Source organism: Lepidochelys olivacea, assembly GCF_965140295.1.
Source record: "Lepidochelys olivacea isolate rLepOli2 genome assembly, chromosome: 1".
Classification (NCBI taxonomy): Eukaryota; Metazoa; Chordata; order Testudines; family Cheloniidae; genus Lepidochelys; species Lepidochelys olivacea.
Genome location: NC_140411.1, coordinates 23,951,761 through 23,970,093, shown reverse-complemented (window position 1 = coordinate 23,970,093; position 18,333 = coordinate 23,951,761). Strand labels below are relative to the sequence as shown.

At 43.9% G+C, this 18,333-nt stretch overlaps 1 protein-coding gene across 2 annotated transcripts in view; it reads right to left on the bottom strand.

Moving 5' to 3' along the window:
- CCDC81 (coiled-coil domain containing 81) overlaps positions 1-18,333 on the bottom strand; it is a 30,371-nt gene that overhangs the window by 8,098 nt on the left and 3,940 nt on the right. For both annotated transcript variants that reach the window (XM_084646208.1, XM_084646209.1), the window contains 8 exons: positions 17,712-17,968; positions 16,280-16,365; positions 12,857-12,984; positions 11,174-11,291; positions 7,534-7,657; positions 4,610-4,756; positions 2,852-2,959; positions 2,082-2,251 (listed from right to left, as the gene is read on the bottom strand). In XM_084646208.1, coding sequence (XP_084502334.1) covers positions 2,082-2,251; positions 2,852-2,959; positions 4,610-4,756; positions 7,534-7,657; positions 11,174-11,291; positions 12,857-12,984; positions 16,280-16,365; positions 17,712-17,968 — 1,138 coding nt within the window. The remainder of the gene's footprint in view (positions 1-2,081; positions 2,252-2,851; positions 2,960-4,609; positions 4,757-7,533; positions 7,658-11,173; positions 11,292-12,856; positions 12,985-16,279; positions 16,366-17,711; positions 17,969-18,333) is intronic.

Sequence of the window (18,333 nt, the reverse complement as noted above, 5' to 3'; positions counted from 1 at the left end):
AATATAGCAACAAATCTCTGGCCACGTCAGATTATTAGGATTCTCACTATGATGCTGCCTACCTTGGCAGCTTGGACTTTCCTAAATTCAGCAGGAATAGGACTGAGACCTCCTCATGCTCCAAAAACACAGTCAGCCCCTACTATGTGATCCAAAGGAAGCCTCCATTGGCTATTAGCAATATAGGGCCTATGACACACAATGTAAATGGTCTGATTCCATCTGGCAGAGGGCAGTGATATGCATACAGTAAACCCTAGCCAGCTAATTTGTTAAATCATTGTCCTTGTGTTTGAAGAGACAAAAAAACAGTTCATAAGTGGCTGAACCTCTAGAATTTCCTACCATAAGAGTAAAGTTAATCTGTGTAGGAGACAGAGCATTCTCAGGGCCAGTCAGAGACCACGGGATGAACTCCCCTAGGAACCAAGAAGCATCACAAACCTCCCTCTACCTTCCACTCCAAAGGCAAGGAGCACTTCTTCCACCTGCCTTCTCTAATACAAACACAGAGTAGCATGTAGGTAAACAACACACAACAAAACTGAACCCGAACCAAATCAAGAAGTTACACTGCACATATAATTATATCACTTAATACACGGCTGGAAGGCGTGCCGATACTATGGCGATAAGAACCTACTTAGAAGCAAACACTATACAGAATAGGAAGGTGAGGCGATAACATTTTACTGTAGAGAACGCTAACTGGAGTAATTCTATAACAGAATGAAATGACTGCTACCCATTGCCCTGATTGGCACAGAGTGCCTGCTTGTACTGCAGTTATGCATAAATGAGATGCAGGGAAGACACAATAAACCAGAGTTGATTCCTCATGGTTACAATGTCCTCGTTCACCATTTCACATATTTTTCTTTTCAAATCCCATGTAGTGGTTCAGCTTGAATTTTAGCTCTGGCTACAAAAACCTTTGGCTCAAATCAACATGGAAGCTACTGCCACGTAATTAGCCTCTCTCTCCACACCCACGCACATAAATTCTGCCTAAATTGCTTGTAGAGATATTGCATTACACTCACTGCACACAAACATTGTTAAATCTGCATCTTTACTTCTCTCTGAGCCAGATTCTGATTGCCATTACATTAGTGTAAAACCAAAAGTGTCTCCATTGATGTCAATGGATTTACATCAGCATCAGCGAAATCAGAATCTGGACCCTTATGTTTATTTGTGAGCCTAATATTACTTTCTTCTACCTTAGCAATGACACTGAATAAGACACACAGAAACAGTCCTTACCCCAAGAAGCCCCTTTTCTATCATACAAGATTAATCCAAGTCATTCTGAAGTCAACAATCCTGATCTTTGTGCCATTTCATATAAGGCAGTAGTGGCTTCCCCTCATTCCCCATACTAATTGTATAGGAGTAAATTGGTGAATGTAGACTTTTAAGGATATTTATGGGATGGATTGTTGTTGTATATGTGTCTCTTTGACCTGTACTGTAGAACTGACCTGTAACATCAGGTGCTTAAACACCAGTAGGTGGGTGGAATGATTCGATAGGTTAGACTCGATAGAGACACAATAGGAATATTTTAAAATCATATTTCTGATCACATTCTCACGGGGATCCCAATCCAGCATTCAAAACAGAACAGAACAAGGGCTAGGTAACATTTTTTGTGCAAATAGTTCTTTCATTGAAACATGCCTTTTTCAGGGCACTGAATTTCAGGTTGAATTCAGTGAACAGTTTCAGCTGGGGAAAAAAATGGAAAAGAAAAATCTGAAATGTTGGCATGGTCCGTTTCCAAATGTCATTTCAAATCGACATTCTAAACATTCAGTTTCAGCCCAAACACTATTTTTTTCTTTGGTTTTTGTTTTGGCGAGAAAAAATGAAAAATTCAGTTTCTGTTTGACACTAAGTGGTTTGGCCACAGAACCAAAAAATAAATTTTTCACTCAGCTCTAAACAAGACTGGCTTTACTACCATTGCCTCTGGGTCCTAACTCTAGTGCCAAGGGCAAGAGATGTGTAGAATGGACCCACTCCCACCAGCACCACACCCATTTCCTACCCTAGGCAGAGACAACAGGCAGACTTACTCTTCCGCAAGCTGCACTTGTTCCAGCCGATCCATCAGCTCTTTGTCCTGCTTTAGTTTTGCCTCCTTCTCCTTCTTATCCTCCATTTGCTTCAACAAGTCTTGTGAATACTCCTCTTGCTTGGCATATGGGGGAGGGCTGGGCGGCCGTTTAACGAAAACATATGATTTCTGCAAGGAAAGAAACACATTTCATATCTGAAGGGAGAAACGAGATAGAAGACGATACCATGAAAACATGGCATCATTTCCTTAAATATGAACACTGCAGAACCATTTCAGGCAGAGATGCATTAGCAGTACCCAGAAATGGGACAATCCCATCAGAACCAGGAGAATCACCCCAAAATTCCCCTTGGATGGTGGCAAAATGTTGACAAAGGTCTCACTAATGCCCCCAAGTAGCCCAACCACTATCACTATTGTTATTACTGTGCTCCAGTACGCTGTGCTAGATAATGTTCACTTACATCGCAGGAAAGAATAATTCCTTCCATTACAGGAATTACTGGTGATGTCCTGAGGCCTGTGTTAGGCAGGTCAGACTAAATGATAACAAAATCTGAGCATCACTGCTAAATGCATTAACAGTCTCCCTTGCTGAAAGTTCTCACACTGAAAGGGTTTGTCTATTAATGCTTTGTGTGACCCAGTTTCTTATGTTTCTTTCCATGTTATATATACTAATGGAAAGTCAATACACAGCTTGGGCAGAAAAGTTACCAGGATGGGACTAATCTTAAAAAACAAAACCAAACAAAAAGCTCTTACATGAAATTCTGTGGATTTTTCATTCTTGTGGTTTCTCATTGCTTCGGCCACCCCCAGATTAAAGGCAGCGTTTTTTTGGTTCTGTTCTCTGTTCGCCAAGAACTTCATCTATCGTGGGAAGAAAAGAAAAGAGATGCATTTTAAATGAAGATGTGAACAGAAGTAATGTCACTGCACAGCCAGGAAATCCTCCAGTAATGACATGTCTATTCTCTGGACATGCAGTTTACATTCTTCTTTTTATAATGAAATAGATAATTCTGTACATTAAAGACCTGAGCCCCAGCCCATTGAAGTCAGTGGAAAGACTCCCCATGGACATCAATGGACTTTGGATCAAGTCCTAATAGTTTAGGTCCTAATATTATTTACCACACCATTAAAAGATTAGATTTACATAAAATAAGAATATTACTGGTAACATTTTAATACTTTCTAAAACTAATATATTTATAGTGAATAACGACAATACCACTTAGTTTTCTACAACACTTTTCAGCCCATAGACCTAAAACTGCTTTACAAAGGGAGTATCATCATCTTCCCTTTACAGATGGAGAAATTGAGGCACACAGGTTAAATGATTTACCCAGGGTTACACAGCATATCAGTGGCAGAGCTGGGAACAGAACCTAGGTCTCCTGACCACTAGGGCCCTACTTACTAGGCCACATAACCTCCCCTAAGGGCACAATTCTCTTCTCCAATCCACCTGGCAGATTTGTGTGTTGATATTTTGCTGTATATTTGCAGGGGTCAATTTATGTCTCTTTGAGAGCTCAGCATTCACAATTCCTGTGATTTTATAGGCAGTCTTGTGATATTTGTTCTTTTTCTTAAGCTCCTGCTCATGAAATAATGTGACTAGGTGAGAAACTCAGCTCTCACTTTTTCTTTAAAAAAAAAAGTTTCTAGCCGTCATGGGTGCAGCGAAAAGCTTGAAAATGTGACCCAAAAGCCAGGAGGCAAAAACAAAACAAACAAACAAAAACAGCTAAATTTTTATTTTTTATTATAAAATCTCAGTTTTTAAGCCATTCCCATGAGTTCTGAATACTTAACATGCCAATACTTGGTCTGCACATGGTGACTGAAATGCTTGCCAATGCCAAGGACCTAGCACAGGGCCTTTTGAACCATTTAAGCCCTCAAGCCTCTGGGGCTCAAGTGGTGCACAGAGTCTTGTGTGCGGCCTCTTCATTGGAACACATTTCACTCCCAGACCAGCGAATGTAAAGAACTGCCATGCAGAGAGAATTCTGCTGGAAGCCTTTAGAACTCTGGGCACAAACAGAGATTTCTGCGAAGCAACAATGTGATAGTTAAATTAAGGGCCTGGTCAAAAGCCTACTGATTTCAATGGGGCTCTTTCCATTGACTTCAGCTAGCTTTGGACCAAGACCTTGATGCAGCAGGTCTCTCTTTATTCCCTCATTTTTTATTTAGAATTTTTCTCTCAGAATAGCAAATAGACAAGCACCTACAGCAGTGGTTCACAACCCACGGGCCATTTGTAGCCCAATCAGCACACAGCTGCAGCCCACGTGAAGCCTTCGGGCCATACAGGTAATATATATAGTGTGTGGATGCGGCCCACATAACAGAGAGGGCAGGATATGTGGCCCACAGTGGCAAATAGGTTGAGAACCACTGATCTATAGATACCTTTCCTGCCGACTTCTTTGAAAGATTCAAAACTCAGCTCCCCCTGGTGGTAGGAATCCTGTTTCTCTGAGTGCTCCAAATTGCATGGAATACCTGCTGCCTATGAAGAGCCTCCTGGTCTTTCATAGTTTGGTATTGCACCAATATTCTGTCATCATCCTGCTCTTTCCTCCGCCTCTCTTCGCTGAAGTACGCTGGGATGTTCCTCTGAGCACGCTGCATACACAGGTAGCACATTTCCTGGAGTCCCCATAGAAATATAAAAGAATGCACGTTACCGTCATCTCTTTTATTTTTTCACCCTCTATTTACCCTTCTCCTGCAATGAACTTCCACAAGTCTTCAAGCAAATCCAACCTTCTTACAAATGGTGTTTTAATTAAAAATACTAGAGGGAAATTATTTCCTCCTTACTAAGGACAACTACATCGGGGTGGCCAACCTGTGGCTCCGGAGCCACATGCGGCTCTTCAGAAGTTAATAGGCGGCCCCTTGTCTAGGCACCGGCTCCGGGGCTGGAGCTACAGGGGCCAAATTTCCAATGTGCCGGGGGCGGGAGCTCACTGCTCAACCCCTGGCTCTGCCACAGGCCCTGCCCCCACTCCACCCCTTCCCGCCCCCTCCCCTGAGCCTGCTATGCCCTCGCTCCTCCCACTCCCGCTCCGAGCCTCCTGCACACCACGAAACAGCTGATTGGGAGGTGTGGGGAGGGATGGGGAGGCGCTCATCGGCACGGCTGCCGGTGGGCAGGAGGCGCTGGGAACGGGTGGAGATGGGGAGCTCATGGGGGGCTGCTGACGTGTTACTGTGGCTCTTTGGCAATGTACATTGGTAAATTCTGGCTCCTTCTCAGGCTTAGGTTGGCCACCCCTGAGCTAGATGCACAATTCCTGTGCAGTGGCAAAAAACTTATTTTGAAAGTCAGTTTGCTCCTAAATCTGATGGAACATCTGAAAATCCCATCCCTGATAACTATTAGCACTCCTAGATCTGGAACAGTCTGCCCGTGCAAAAGATTACATGGGACCAACGGCAGGAGATATACATGAAATTGACAAAAAAAACCCAACCTACAAGCCTCTCTGGCAGAGCTTGGCAATGGCTACACTTGCAGCAACATGCAGGGTACGTGTAGCTACACACCGCAGTGAAAGGCTCTGGCAGTGGGAAAAGGCTCCAGCAGCTCCCCAGTGGTGGAGCCTTTTCTCGCGGGCTCCCTCTGCCAGAGCCTTTCCCTGCTGCTGGCATCTTTCAATGCAGTGGAGAAAGGCTCCAGCAGTGGGAAGGCAGTGGGACACTACACTGCTAAAAATAGAGACATGGGAGGTATAGCTTGGGTGTGTAGAGAGCCACATAAGGTACAGACCCTAGCATTCCGGCATGTCTTTACTCGCCTAAGCCTTACCCACCCCGCTCTCCACCGCTGTTTATACCTGTGTTAGCTGAGTGTGCTGTGTCTGGGCTCTATTCACTGCCCCAAGTGTCGACCTACCCTTATCAGCTATGTCACTTTAGACTTTATAATTTCCAACCCAGAACATGCAGTAGAATCTTTCTAGATCAGCTTGACAATCAAACATGAACACAACAAAATCACAGAAGAGCCTGGTTTTGCATATAGTCAGACATGCACAAACTGCAACATTTATATATATTAGTGAGCAGGGTTCTACAGCACACATTGCAGGTGAGAGTAACAGAAAATTTTCCCAGCTGTTAGTATATGTGTTGTCTGTGTTTGGCTGGCTGGTTAGTTAAATATAGGACAAATTAGCTAGTGGCCAAGATTAAAAAAAAAAATAGCCTAAAGTTAAGCTCCTAAATCCATATTTAGGCTCCTAAATCAGTGGCCTGATTTCAAAACTGCTGAGCAGCCACCAGCTCCTATCGATCTCAAGAATTAATACACCAGCATTACGAGGACATAAGCCCCAATCAGAAGTGCTGCATGCTCTGAACTTTTGACAATTTTTATAGATCCTAAATATGGATTGAGGAGCCTAATTTTATGCTCCTTTTTTTTTTTTTTGAAGATCTGACCCAATCAGTGTTGCCAGCTCTCGTGGTTTGAACATAGGAACAGTCACAGTGGATCAGACCCAAGGACCATCTAATCCTGTATTCTGTCTCTGATAGTGGCCAGCACCAGAGTTATAGATTCTAAGGCCACAAGAGACCAATGTGGTCATCAAGTCTGACCTTCTGCATAACACAGGCCAGCTATAGGACATCCCCAAAATAATTCCTGTCTGAACTACAGCAGATCTTGTAGATAAACAACCAGTCCTGATTTTAAAATTGCCAGTGATGGAGAATCCATGACAACCCCTGATAAATTATTCCAATGGTTAATTACCCTCACTGTTAAAAGACACTTCAGAGGAAGATGTAAGAGCCCCTAAATAGGCAGATGTGGGATAATCTGCCCCACACACAGGTCTCATCCTGGTCTCTCATAGTTAGAGGTTGGCTCAAACCCTAAATCACGGATTTTAATATCCCTCCCAAAATGTTTGTAGTCATTAATTATGACAACACTGGATACTCTTGATATCCACATAAATATCTAATCCCTTTTTGAATTAAAGTGCAGTGTCCCCACATTGCTTTAGTAGCTTCCAGAAAACTTCAAGGTGTAAAAATAATTGACAAAATATGCAACCTTCGCACTTGTTTTGGCAAAACACTTGTGCACAATAGGGAAACTATTTATTTTCTACCTCCCATAACTGCTAATGAATGAAGAGCCTTATGGTTAACATTTCCATAATAACCAGGTCTCAAATGTATTCCTATATGTTTCTTCAAAATAGAGTGCTGACCAGGATTTACTCATACTTGCATAATGAACTGCCTGTTTTTTTAAGTAAGATCCCATATGGCCTATAAAAACAGCCATTGACTGTTATAATGAACAGCCATTAGGGACAGTTTTAAAATTGACACCCCCCCAGGTAACCACATTTTGCTGCGATTAAAAAGTGACATAATAAGTAAATAAGATCCATATATTGTACCTGTCCAGCCCTACCATGATCTTGACAAAGAGGGGATGGAGTTCTGGGTCCGGTAGCATGAATTAGGTTGGGACCGCAGTCCGTTTCAGTCTTTGAGAAACACGGAGGAGCAGGTGATGTTGCGCTAGGAACAGACAACAGGACATGTGCATCAGTTTATTACAAGGGCTGTGTACAGACACCAACACACTGGGCATAAGGCAGTTTTGCAATGGAGTTTGGAACATCACTGAGAAACTAAACACATATTCATGAACGCACACCAGAGGATAGTGTCCACACATAAAGAGGTGGCTTAAGATGAAGCTGGGCCCAAATTCTCTAAATTGCTACATCCTCCAGTAAAAAGAACAAACAGAAAATCTCACTGGTGCTCCCAAACAGCCAGTCACAAGCCACAGGGCTCCCAACTGCTGCCATCCTTTCTTCCCTTTGGTCTTGTCATCCCAGGCACTGGAGAGCTGCCCCCGTCTGGTTCCTGCTGCAGCAGGAGCATCCAGCAGTGCTCAGGTGTGTGCTACTCCTCTTGTTGCTCACAGCTGCTATGCTGGCTCCTGCACTCCCTCAGCTCCGTGGCCTGGACCTTGCCTTAATAGGCCTCTGAACTCATGGGCTTATACGGGGAGCCTTTGCATTGGCTTCAAAACCAGAAGATCAGGACCACAGCTTCAAACTGAGCTTAACAATAGACTGTCCCAGGGTATGGTTATACTGGAGTAGGAGGTGTAATTCCCAGCTCAGTCGACATACCTGCGCTAGCTCTGACCGAGGTAGCATGCTAAAATAGCAAGGTAGCTGCAGCAGCCCAAGCCACAGGACCAGCTATCCCCCCTGAGTAGGGTTTCAGACAGGATCATACTGAGGCAATTAGCTTTCTCCTGCCACATGCACCTCCACAGCCACACTTCTATTTTTAGCATGCTACCTAGATCGGAGCTAACGTAGGTATGTCTACCTGAGCTGGACATAAACCTCTAGCGCCAGTGTGGTCATACCCTGTGTCACAGCCAGTAACTAATTTGCCATCAGTGTGCACATATGATGCTTTGTCATGCACACTGTCACAGCCTGGCCCAGAAGCAATTCTAGGAGTCCATCCACTATCTCTTGTAGAAACACAGTAAAACTTCAGTGAGCCAATGTCCCCAGGAAGGAACACCTAAAGACAGGGCTAAACAAGTTTTCAGTAAACTAAATTACCCCCTGGAGAAACAGGAAAGCAGGACCCAGAATGCTGCAGGAATTCACTTGCATTTATAGTTGCTGAATAAAAAATGTGCTACCGATCAGTTAGGGTCCAATCCATCGTCTGCTGAGGATTGTCCCATGCCTAATGGTCCAATGGCCCAGTTCCCAGCTCTGACACAGACGCCCTGTGTGACTGTAAAACAGGGATAACAGCGCATGCCCCCCTCACAGGTGCACAGCGAGGATAAATTGAATAGTGTCTGTGAGGTGCTCAGCTGCTGTGGTGATAGTGGCCAGAGAGGCAGAGAGATGGTTCAGATGCAAAGCAGCGATGTATATCTTTAAATGACCAATAAATAAGGCAGGGGATGGAAACATGCATTCAGTTTTCTCCTATTTCATTGACTGTATTCAAATGAACAGAGAGGGGGAGATGATGATCCTGAACAACAACACTCTCATCTTGTCTGAACTTCCCTAAAGCTCAAGGTGTCCCAGATCCAGGCCCCTCTCACTATTTAACTAACAGTGTCATCTAAATGTCAGGCACCTGGGGACACAGTTATACTGGGCATTGTACATACACTATGCTAATGGGGGCCATATTAGTACCTAAAATCAATATAGATAGATTGCTAGTGGCGAACGCTGTAAACAAAGAGAAAGCAATTTGGTAAGAGAAGCAATTCTATCTACCTATCAATCTCTGGCCATTCTATTGTGCCCATCACAGTAATAAGCTTTAGTACAAAAGAAAAAGCCTCTAGGTTAACTGATTAAACCCCAGACAAACAATGGAGATGGGCACTTTTCTATCCCCTTGGTGCATGAGAAGTTTGAATTTCACTTTGCCCTGTAAAGCAGTATCTGTCAAATTAAAACAAAGAGTTCCTACATGTTTAATCATGGCTGAATTGGGTCTCAGTGACCTCCCGGAACAACTGATAGTGTCAAACAAAGCTCAGACAAGCAGTGAAAACATTTAGAAGCCATTAGAAGAGCACTCTGAGTCTCTCTTCCATTAAATGTTTATAAACTCTGCAGACTGTTCTCATCAAGTAAGAGGATCAGGTTCACTCAACTCCACTGTGAATGGTAAGAGGATCCTGAACCTCTTGAATAATTGTTTGCATTTAGTTACCAAACTACCAGATACAAAATGGAGATGGCGTCAGACGAAAATGAAGTAGACACCAGACACTCACAGACACTCACTGTACTATATACCTCCCAGACAGCAAGAAAATGTGAGATGAGCCAATGGCACTGTGAGATGAGCCAATAGCACACCCTTAACATAGATTTGGGGTTTTTTAAAGGGCTGTTGCATGATAAAAGCTTCAGTCAATGGGAATTTTTAACCTTTAGTTTACTTAGGTAATTAACTTTTATCTCAAGAAAATAAACTGGTACACTGATACACTGATCGAGGGATAAGCTGGAACTTGGTGTCCCAGGGACATTATATAGAAAATGCACATTTATACTATTCATCCCCAAATAGCTTAGATTTTGACATGTTTGTACAATAATTCTAATAAACACAAATTAAATCTACTTACTTATCCGACTTCAGAGGATTACTGCTAATGGACACAAAGATACAAAATATTGGCCACATTCTAAAGCCTTTACTCGAGAGCCTGACTCTGCCGCATCAAGCAGATTCGGGTAACAATTTTAAAAGCACCTAAGTGACTTGGGAGCCTATTTGCCACTTTTCAAAAGTGACTCCAGGACTTAGGAGCCTACATCTCATTGAAAGCCAATGGAACTTAGGTTCCTAAGGGTGGGATTCCCATGGGGGACTTAGATGCCTAACGGCCACTTTAGGCATTTAAGTCCAAAATGTAGGTCCTCAAAACCCACTCAGCTGCTGGCTAACCCTGTAGGTTCCTAAGGTCCCTAAGCACCTAGGTTTCCATTGGTAAGTCCACTAGGTGCCTAAATTTCTGTCAGTGCACAGCCAGTGTCCTGACACCACCAAGCAGCTCAGCACTTGACACGTTTATAAGTCCCAATGGGATTCACAAACTAGGCATTCCCCTGCCTGTCTCACCTGCAGGGCCTGATCCAGTAGACATGCTCAGAGGCCACTTTAGAGCATGTCTTCCGATCAGGCCCCGCACAAAACACAGCCTCTGGAGGAGCAGGAAAAGGTAGTGGTGGAAGACTTAGGCACCTAACTTGTTTGGTGCTTTTGAAAATCCCACTAGGCGCTTATCTGCATCTTTAGGTGCCTAAATATCTTTAAAAATCTGCCCCAGGTCATGTTTGAAAATGGGATTTAGGCACTTTTGAAAATTTTACCCCCTTTCCTCATTAGTTTAATTAATAATTTTCTTTTTTTCTTTTCACAATTAATACAGACTTTGTAGCTGCAGTTCAGTGCAAGATCAAAATACTGAAAAGCTTATAGTTACCCTTATCCACGTCTCCCAGGGAGTCTCACCTTTCAGGGGCATTCTTTTGCTTGATGTTCTTCTCCAGCTCATCAGTCAGATTGAACCCTGATACTTTGGCAGGAACAATAGATTGTCGGGACAGAAGGCGCTTAATGGGAAGATTCTCTGTAAGTGTGAAACAAGGAAAATCCCAAGAACAGCATCTTTGTGACAACTTAGATGAGAATAGCAGGGGAGCTCACATAAGACACACACTGTAGATGTGCTGCAGCATTTCCATGTTTTAAAAATACCTTAGGAACAGATTCTGATAGTCTTAGAAGTCACTTACTCGGTGAGTACTCCCATTGATTCCAATGCCGTAAAAGCATTCTTTTACCACTGAACTACATTATGGAGGAGTTTCAGTCACCTACAGGTGTTATAGAGGAGTTTCAGTCACCTACAGGTTTTAATACCTGTCTGACACATAATATCATGGGTGTTTCCCAGCTATTAATTTCTATAGTGCAGCATCATTCCCCACACTCTACACTATACTGTGTTCTAACAAATGGGGCTGCCAGTGCCTTTGGGAGACTGTTGCACAGCCTAATAGATCTCAGTGTCAGGAATATTTTCCATGAGAGTGGGACAGATGCTCAGATGGTATAAAATGATGTAGCTTCAGCATCTGGCTCAGTGAGTCTAAGTTTTCCTTTGCTTCGTCTCATCCCATAACCCCTGGTTATAGCCCCAAAACAATGAATAACTGAAGATGGTTATCTCAGCCCTGCTTAATTTGGCAACGCTATACAGCAACTGACTGATTTTCAGCTGAATTCAAAGAGAGCGGCAGATGCACAGAGCCTCCAAAGCATGCCAGCCACTTTCAGTCAATGTCTCGAGGCTAAAGCATTTTTAGCTGTTTTTCTCTGAATAACTTCTGATTTATTTGTCTCTTCCTAACTTTGACCAACTAGTCTCAGACTCCATTCCCTGTCCATTGATAAAGCACAATGCAGAATGTGGCTTGTTGGCTGAGACTCACGACTTATCTATACAGGAAAGTTACAGCAATATAAGTTAAGGTGTGAATGTAAACCAATATACTTATACCGGTGTAACTCCTCATGTGGAATGACATACCAAAATAAAAGTGTCCACACAGGGAGTTATACTCATTTATTTTTACCAATATACTGATAAAACTTTCCTGTGGAGATAAACCCTAAGCATGGGAATTTACAGCCCTAAAGGATTATTTTTGTGACGTTTATGAGGAACTTGAAAGTGAGGGTTAGAATGAAAATTGCTTCCCAGCTTTAAAGATAGAATTCAGTATTGGCATAGGCTGGCAGCCTTCAAATGATCATCACAGGAGGATGCTTTCTTTCCAAATAAAAGCCAGCTGTGATTTTGTACGAGACACACACCATATTGGAATGCTAATAGATTTTCTGAACTTTCAATGCTTTTTGCCTAGCCAAACTCATAAAACTGCAGAAAGCCTTTTGCAATACAGTGTAGGTATTAGAGTTGAGTGGAAATATCTTCTTGAATTGGAAGGGTTGGACCCTTTTGTGATTCCGTTCCATGATGGCTAGCGTGACTGATCATTGCCATGATGGATGCTTACACCTGTTAAATGTGTGCCAGACCATGTGCAAACTGCACATTTTAAACCTGGCCCCTATTGTCTGACAAGTGAATGACAATGAACCTGTATCAATATTCAGTTGACAACCTACCTTTTTTACTGCTACTGTTACTATGAGTTCTCTCTTTTTCTATTGGCTCCTTTTCCTTGTTGGACTTTTCACGTTCTTCTGTGATGGTTTCCATGGCTGCTTTGTTGTCTGTTTCCTTCAACTCAATCCTGCAAACAAGGAAAAGATATCAGTTTGTTTTGTAGAACATATGCCAGAATAGAAGGCACAATGTTGTATTAGTAACCTGGTCACACAAGCATCTTTAGCACTACTGTAAAGATTGCACTTTTCAAAAGCAGAATACAGAGCAGCCTTAAGGATTATGCATAAAAATGATTTACATAAAAATGGACAGTAACAAAAATTATTCTTTATGGCAATCTATATGTCACGAAGTAAGGCAGAAAGTATTCAGTTTAACTATTCTCAGTCATTTACATTTCTATAACTCCTTTTATACCGAAGGACACCAAAGCTCTATGTTTAGGGCCCTACCAAATTCAAGGCTGTGAAAAACGCATCCCAGATTGTGAAATCTGGTCTTCCCCCATGAAGTCTGGTCTTTTGTGTACTTTTACCCTGTATTATACAGATTTTACGGGGAAGACCAGCGTTTCTCAAACTGGGGTCCTGACCATAGGCACCAACTTCTGCTGGTGCTGGTGAGTGCTGGACCCCCCTCTGTCCCTGGCCCTGTCCCAGCTCCACCCTGTCCTGCACCCTCCCCACCCCTGCCCTGCCCCCATTCCAACCCCATCCCCAAAGTTCCTGCCAAAATTCCACCCCCTCCCTGCCCCTATTGGACTCCTTCTCCAAATCCCCGCCCCAGCCTCGCCTCTTCCCCACCGCCTCCCCTGAGCGCGCTGTGTTCCCGCTCCTCCCCGCTCCCTCCCGGAGCTTGTTACACCACAAAACAGCTGTTTCACGGCTGCAAGCACTGGGAGGTAGGCGGAAGAGCAGGGACACGGCATGCTCAGGAGAGGAGGCAGAGGCAGAGATGAAGTGAGACGGGGGGATGGGGAGGGGAGCTTGGCTGATGGGGGTGCAGAGCTCCCATTAATTTTTTTCTGTGGGTGCTCTAGCCCCGGAGCACCCACGGAGTTGGCACCTATGGTCCCGACTCAACAGGTGGTTGGGGGGGGGGGCGTTATGGTACTTCCGCGCTGCCTTCAGAGCTGGGTGGCCGGAGAGCAGCGGCTGCTGGCCAGGCACCCAGCCCTGAAGGCAGCACCCCCTGCAGCAGCAGCATAGAAATAAAGGTGGCAATACCATACCATGCCACCCCTACTTCTGTGCTGCTGCCTTCAGAGCAGGGCAGCTAGTGAGTGGTGGCTGCTGGCCGAGGTTCCAGCTCTGCAGACAGCAGCGCAGAAGTAAGGGAGGCAATGCCATGCCATGCCATCCTTCCTTCTGCGCTGCTGCTGGCGGCGACTCTGCCTTCAGAGCTGGGCTCCCGGCCAGCAGCTGCTGCTCTCCAGCTGCCCAGCACTGAAGGCAACGCTGCTGCCAGCGCAGAAGTACGGGTGGCAGTACCGCAGTCCCCCCTACAATAACCTTGTTATCCTCCCCGCCTCCACAACCCCTTTTGGGGTCAGGACCCTTAAAGTTACAACACCTTGAAATTTCAGATTTAAATATCTGAAATCATGAAAATTAAATTTTTTTAAAATCCTATGATTGTGAAATTGACCAAAATGGACTGTGAATTTGGTTAGGCCCTGTCTATGTTGAAGGCTTTATCAGCATGAGTGTGTGTGATTCATTTCATCCCAAGCCACACCAATAAACCCTTTAGATCACACCACATCAATACACCATGTATTCTGTGTATGCTACACATTTGACAGAGATGTCACTATTGGAGATGCTTCAGAAAACTGCTGCTGTGTTTTACATTCCCCTTCATTTAGAGCCAGACTCCCATGATAGGTGCCCACTTTTCCCAGCGCCGGTGGGTGCTCGCCCCCTGTCCCCCCACTCCCACCCCTGCCCCACCTTCATTCCAATCCCTTCCCCAAAGCCCCAACTCTGCCCCCTCACTGCCCCTATTGGACCCCTTCCCCAAATCCCCACCTTGGCCCCGTCTCTTCCCAGAGTGCACTGCATTCCCGCTCCCTCCCAGCACTTGCTGCCGCAAAACAACTGTTTCGCGGCGGCAAGCGCTGGGAGCTAGGGGGAGAAGCGGAGCCGCGGTGTGCTCAGGGGAGGACGTGGAGCAGAGGCGAAGGTGAGCTCAGGCAGGGGGCAGGGCGGGGAGCTGCTGGTTGGTGCAGAGCACCCACCAATTTTTCCTCATGGGTGCTCCAGCCCCGGAGCACCCATGGAGTCAGCGCCTATGGCTCCTATAGGATCCCAGCCTGCAAGGTGCAAGAGCTCTGTTAAGTGCTGAGCATCTTCAGGTGTGCGGAAACTGAGCTGAGCAACTTGGAAGTGGGTACTCAGCCCCTCTCAGGATCAGCCCCTCAGTTACCTAAAGTCCACCCAAATGGGACTCGGAGGGAGAGGAAAAAATAAAACTAATATATTTTAGAAATTCAAAAAATTACCTTAAATATCATGACAGTGCTGTAATTTTTACAGTTCAACATATCACGAGGTACTAGGACTAGAAACAAATAATTGATACTATTGGAAAGTCCTTGAAAAGTTCACTTTTCTAATGGTAAAAGTCTACTCCTGATGATTCACAAAGTGTCATATTTTAAACCCATCACTGTTACATGAATGGATAGTTCCTGTTCTGAACCAGTGTCATGGGGGCAGAAAGGGGGAGACAGGGTGGAACTCCTCCTCTGGGGGAAAGGAGGAAATGATTCCCTGGGAGGTTGTGTGCCTCAGTTAGGTTATGAAGGAAAGGGAATTATTGAAGAGGGAAGCAAGATATCCTTTTGTCTTTTTGACTTGTCACTTTTTCCCGTGGATCTTCTACCCAGGAAGACTGGTGGTAGGGATTCATTCAATTGAATGCCACAAATACCAGTAACATACATGACCATATGCTTTTGTAAGTCTAAGGCCAGATCCATAATTTAATGGAAGCTGTTCACGTAAAAATCAGGCAACATACATATTTAAACTCCTTTTGAAATCTTATACAAAAGAAAGAGATGAGGCAGGTGAAGCATTATGAAAAACATTATTTAACCTTGTCTATACTTGGAAGTTAATTCAGATTATGGTAAAGTGTGAAGTTAAAGTGCAAGAACTATTCCTAAATAACTCCATGAGTGGACTCTCTTATCCTGGGATAAAAGTGCCTTGTTCCAATTTAGCTTAATACTTTTTTAAAGAAAAAGAGTGCCCCCACATAGAGTTATCCTGGAATAGCTACCCTGAATAGGTATTCTGGAGTAATAATTCTATGTGTAGACAAGCCCTAACACAATAGATTCAGGGCTGTCAAATGTAAGATAGGAGATGCTAGCTTGGTCAGTGAACTGGTAAAGAAGCAGAAGTACTCACCTTGGAAACATGACAACACTGCAACCACGGGACTGAGACATAGCAGTTTCTCTGCCTGAAATGACTGAATCGCCTGTCCCAGGCCTCTACAATGACAGACATTTGAGATAACTCAGAGGACATTGTCTAGCAGGTAACAAATAAGGCAACCCTTTCTAATTCTAAAACAACAGGCTGCTGCTCCAAAATCCTGTCACAAAATTATATTTCATTCACATTTGTCCTTCACTGTAACTGATGGAATCTGTCCCAGCCAATCACTGATAATAGATGATAATATTGTCATGATTTCTGAGTGGTCAGGAATCATTAGACTCAATAAAGAGGATATTTACTTTCCAGTAGAGAAGCAAGTGGAGATAGGTACATGGTTAACACATGTTACTAGTGTGGTTTTAAAGCACTGCTTGGCTGGTTGTTTGTACGGTTCCTGCAGATTATGGACTTGAACAGACATCAGTTAGTCCAGTTAAGGTTTCATTCACAAAGCTGCAGCAAGTCTTTCCCACAGCTAAAATGTCTGTCCTCATACCAAGGAGGGACACAAACTCAGGCCTTCATTTTCTTTGCCCAGAGTACTATTATTCATTATTATTTGTACAACAGTAGCACCCTGAGGTGCCGATCGGGGCCCTGTTGTGCTGACGGTTGAACAAACATGTAGTCAAGAGATGGTCCTTGTCCCAGAGAGCATTATGACAGGATGCAATATGTAGGATTGGGAGAGAAACACTGGATGGGACTCAGGAGATCAGGGTTCTGTTCCAGACTCTGCCGCAATCTTCTTGTGTGCCCTTGGGTAAGTCACTTAGGGCATGTCTACACTACAATCCGAGGTGTGATTGCAGCACATGTAGACATACCCAAACTAGCTTTAATCTAGCAAGCTCAGGTCCCAACAGCAGTGAAGTCATGGCCGCACAGGCTAGCCACCTGAGTACATACTCAGACTCCCTTGCAGGCTCATTCCGTGCCGCCATGGCTTCACTGCTATTGGTACCTGAGCTAGCTAGAAAAAAGCTAGCTCGAGTATGTCTACATGTGCTGCAATTGCACCTCCGATTACAGTGTAGACATACCCTGAGCTTGTATGTGCCTCAGTTCCCCATCTTTAAAATAAGGATAACAACATTATAACAACGTTGAGCTGTCCTGTCTGTTGAGATTGTGAGCACTGCTGATCAGGGACTGTCTCTTACTATGTGTATCCACAGCACCAAGCACAGCAGGGCTCTGAACTTAATGGAGGCCTCTAAGCACTACTAGAAAACAAAGAATAAATAAATTATGATAATATGGGAGGACAAGGTAAGAATAATACAGTACAAGACTAGCTGTATGCACAGTGTGACCCACCACCTGCCTAATAGACATTATTGACTGATACTGACTCAAAATAATTTAAGTTCTCCTGGGAAAATGATAAACTTACATTGGAAAGAGCTTTCACCAGATTGCCACTGCCATCCATGGCTTGAAGGAAATCTTTGTAAAATTTCATTTTCACTTTGTTGTCCCGGATAACGAGAACTCCGATTCCCTTGAAAGCGAATTCAACATTCTGTTTGATAGCGATGGATCGTGAGAAAAAAAGCAGGGTCTCTTTTACACATCCTTCCACTATCTCCCTGTTAAAGGGACCCTCCAGGGATAACATGATGAAGTTCAGTTGAATAATTGGGATATCACCTGAAATCAACAATCAGGGGAACCCACTAATTCAAACAGCAAGCAGACTTCCTAAATAACAGCAGCAACAAGGCTGTGAATTAATGAATCACATTTTGCACTTACGTAGCACCTTCCTGTAAAAGGCTCAAAGCACTTTACAACCATGAATAAAGCCTCACAAAACCTTTATTAGCTCATTATCATATCCATTTTACTGACCTTCTTACAACTCCATATAGCTTGTTATTCTGAAGGATCCCAAGCTCTTTAAAAGCAAACTGCTATGCCAGCTATACAGGGATGACTTCCTCAATATGAAAATACAAAAATAAAACATGGCAGCTATACAGCACAGGATTGCAGGGCAGGAAGTGAAGAATACT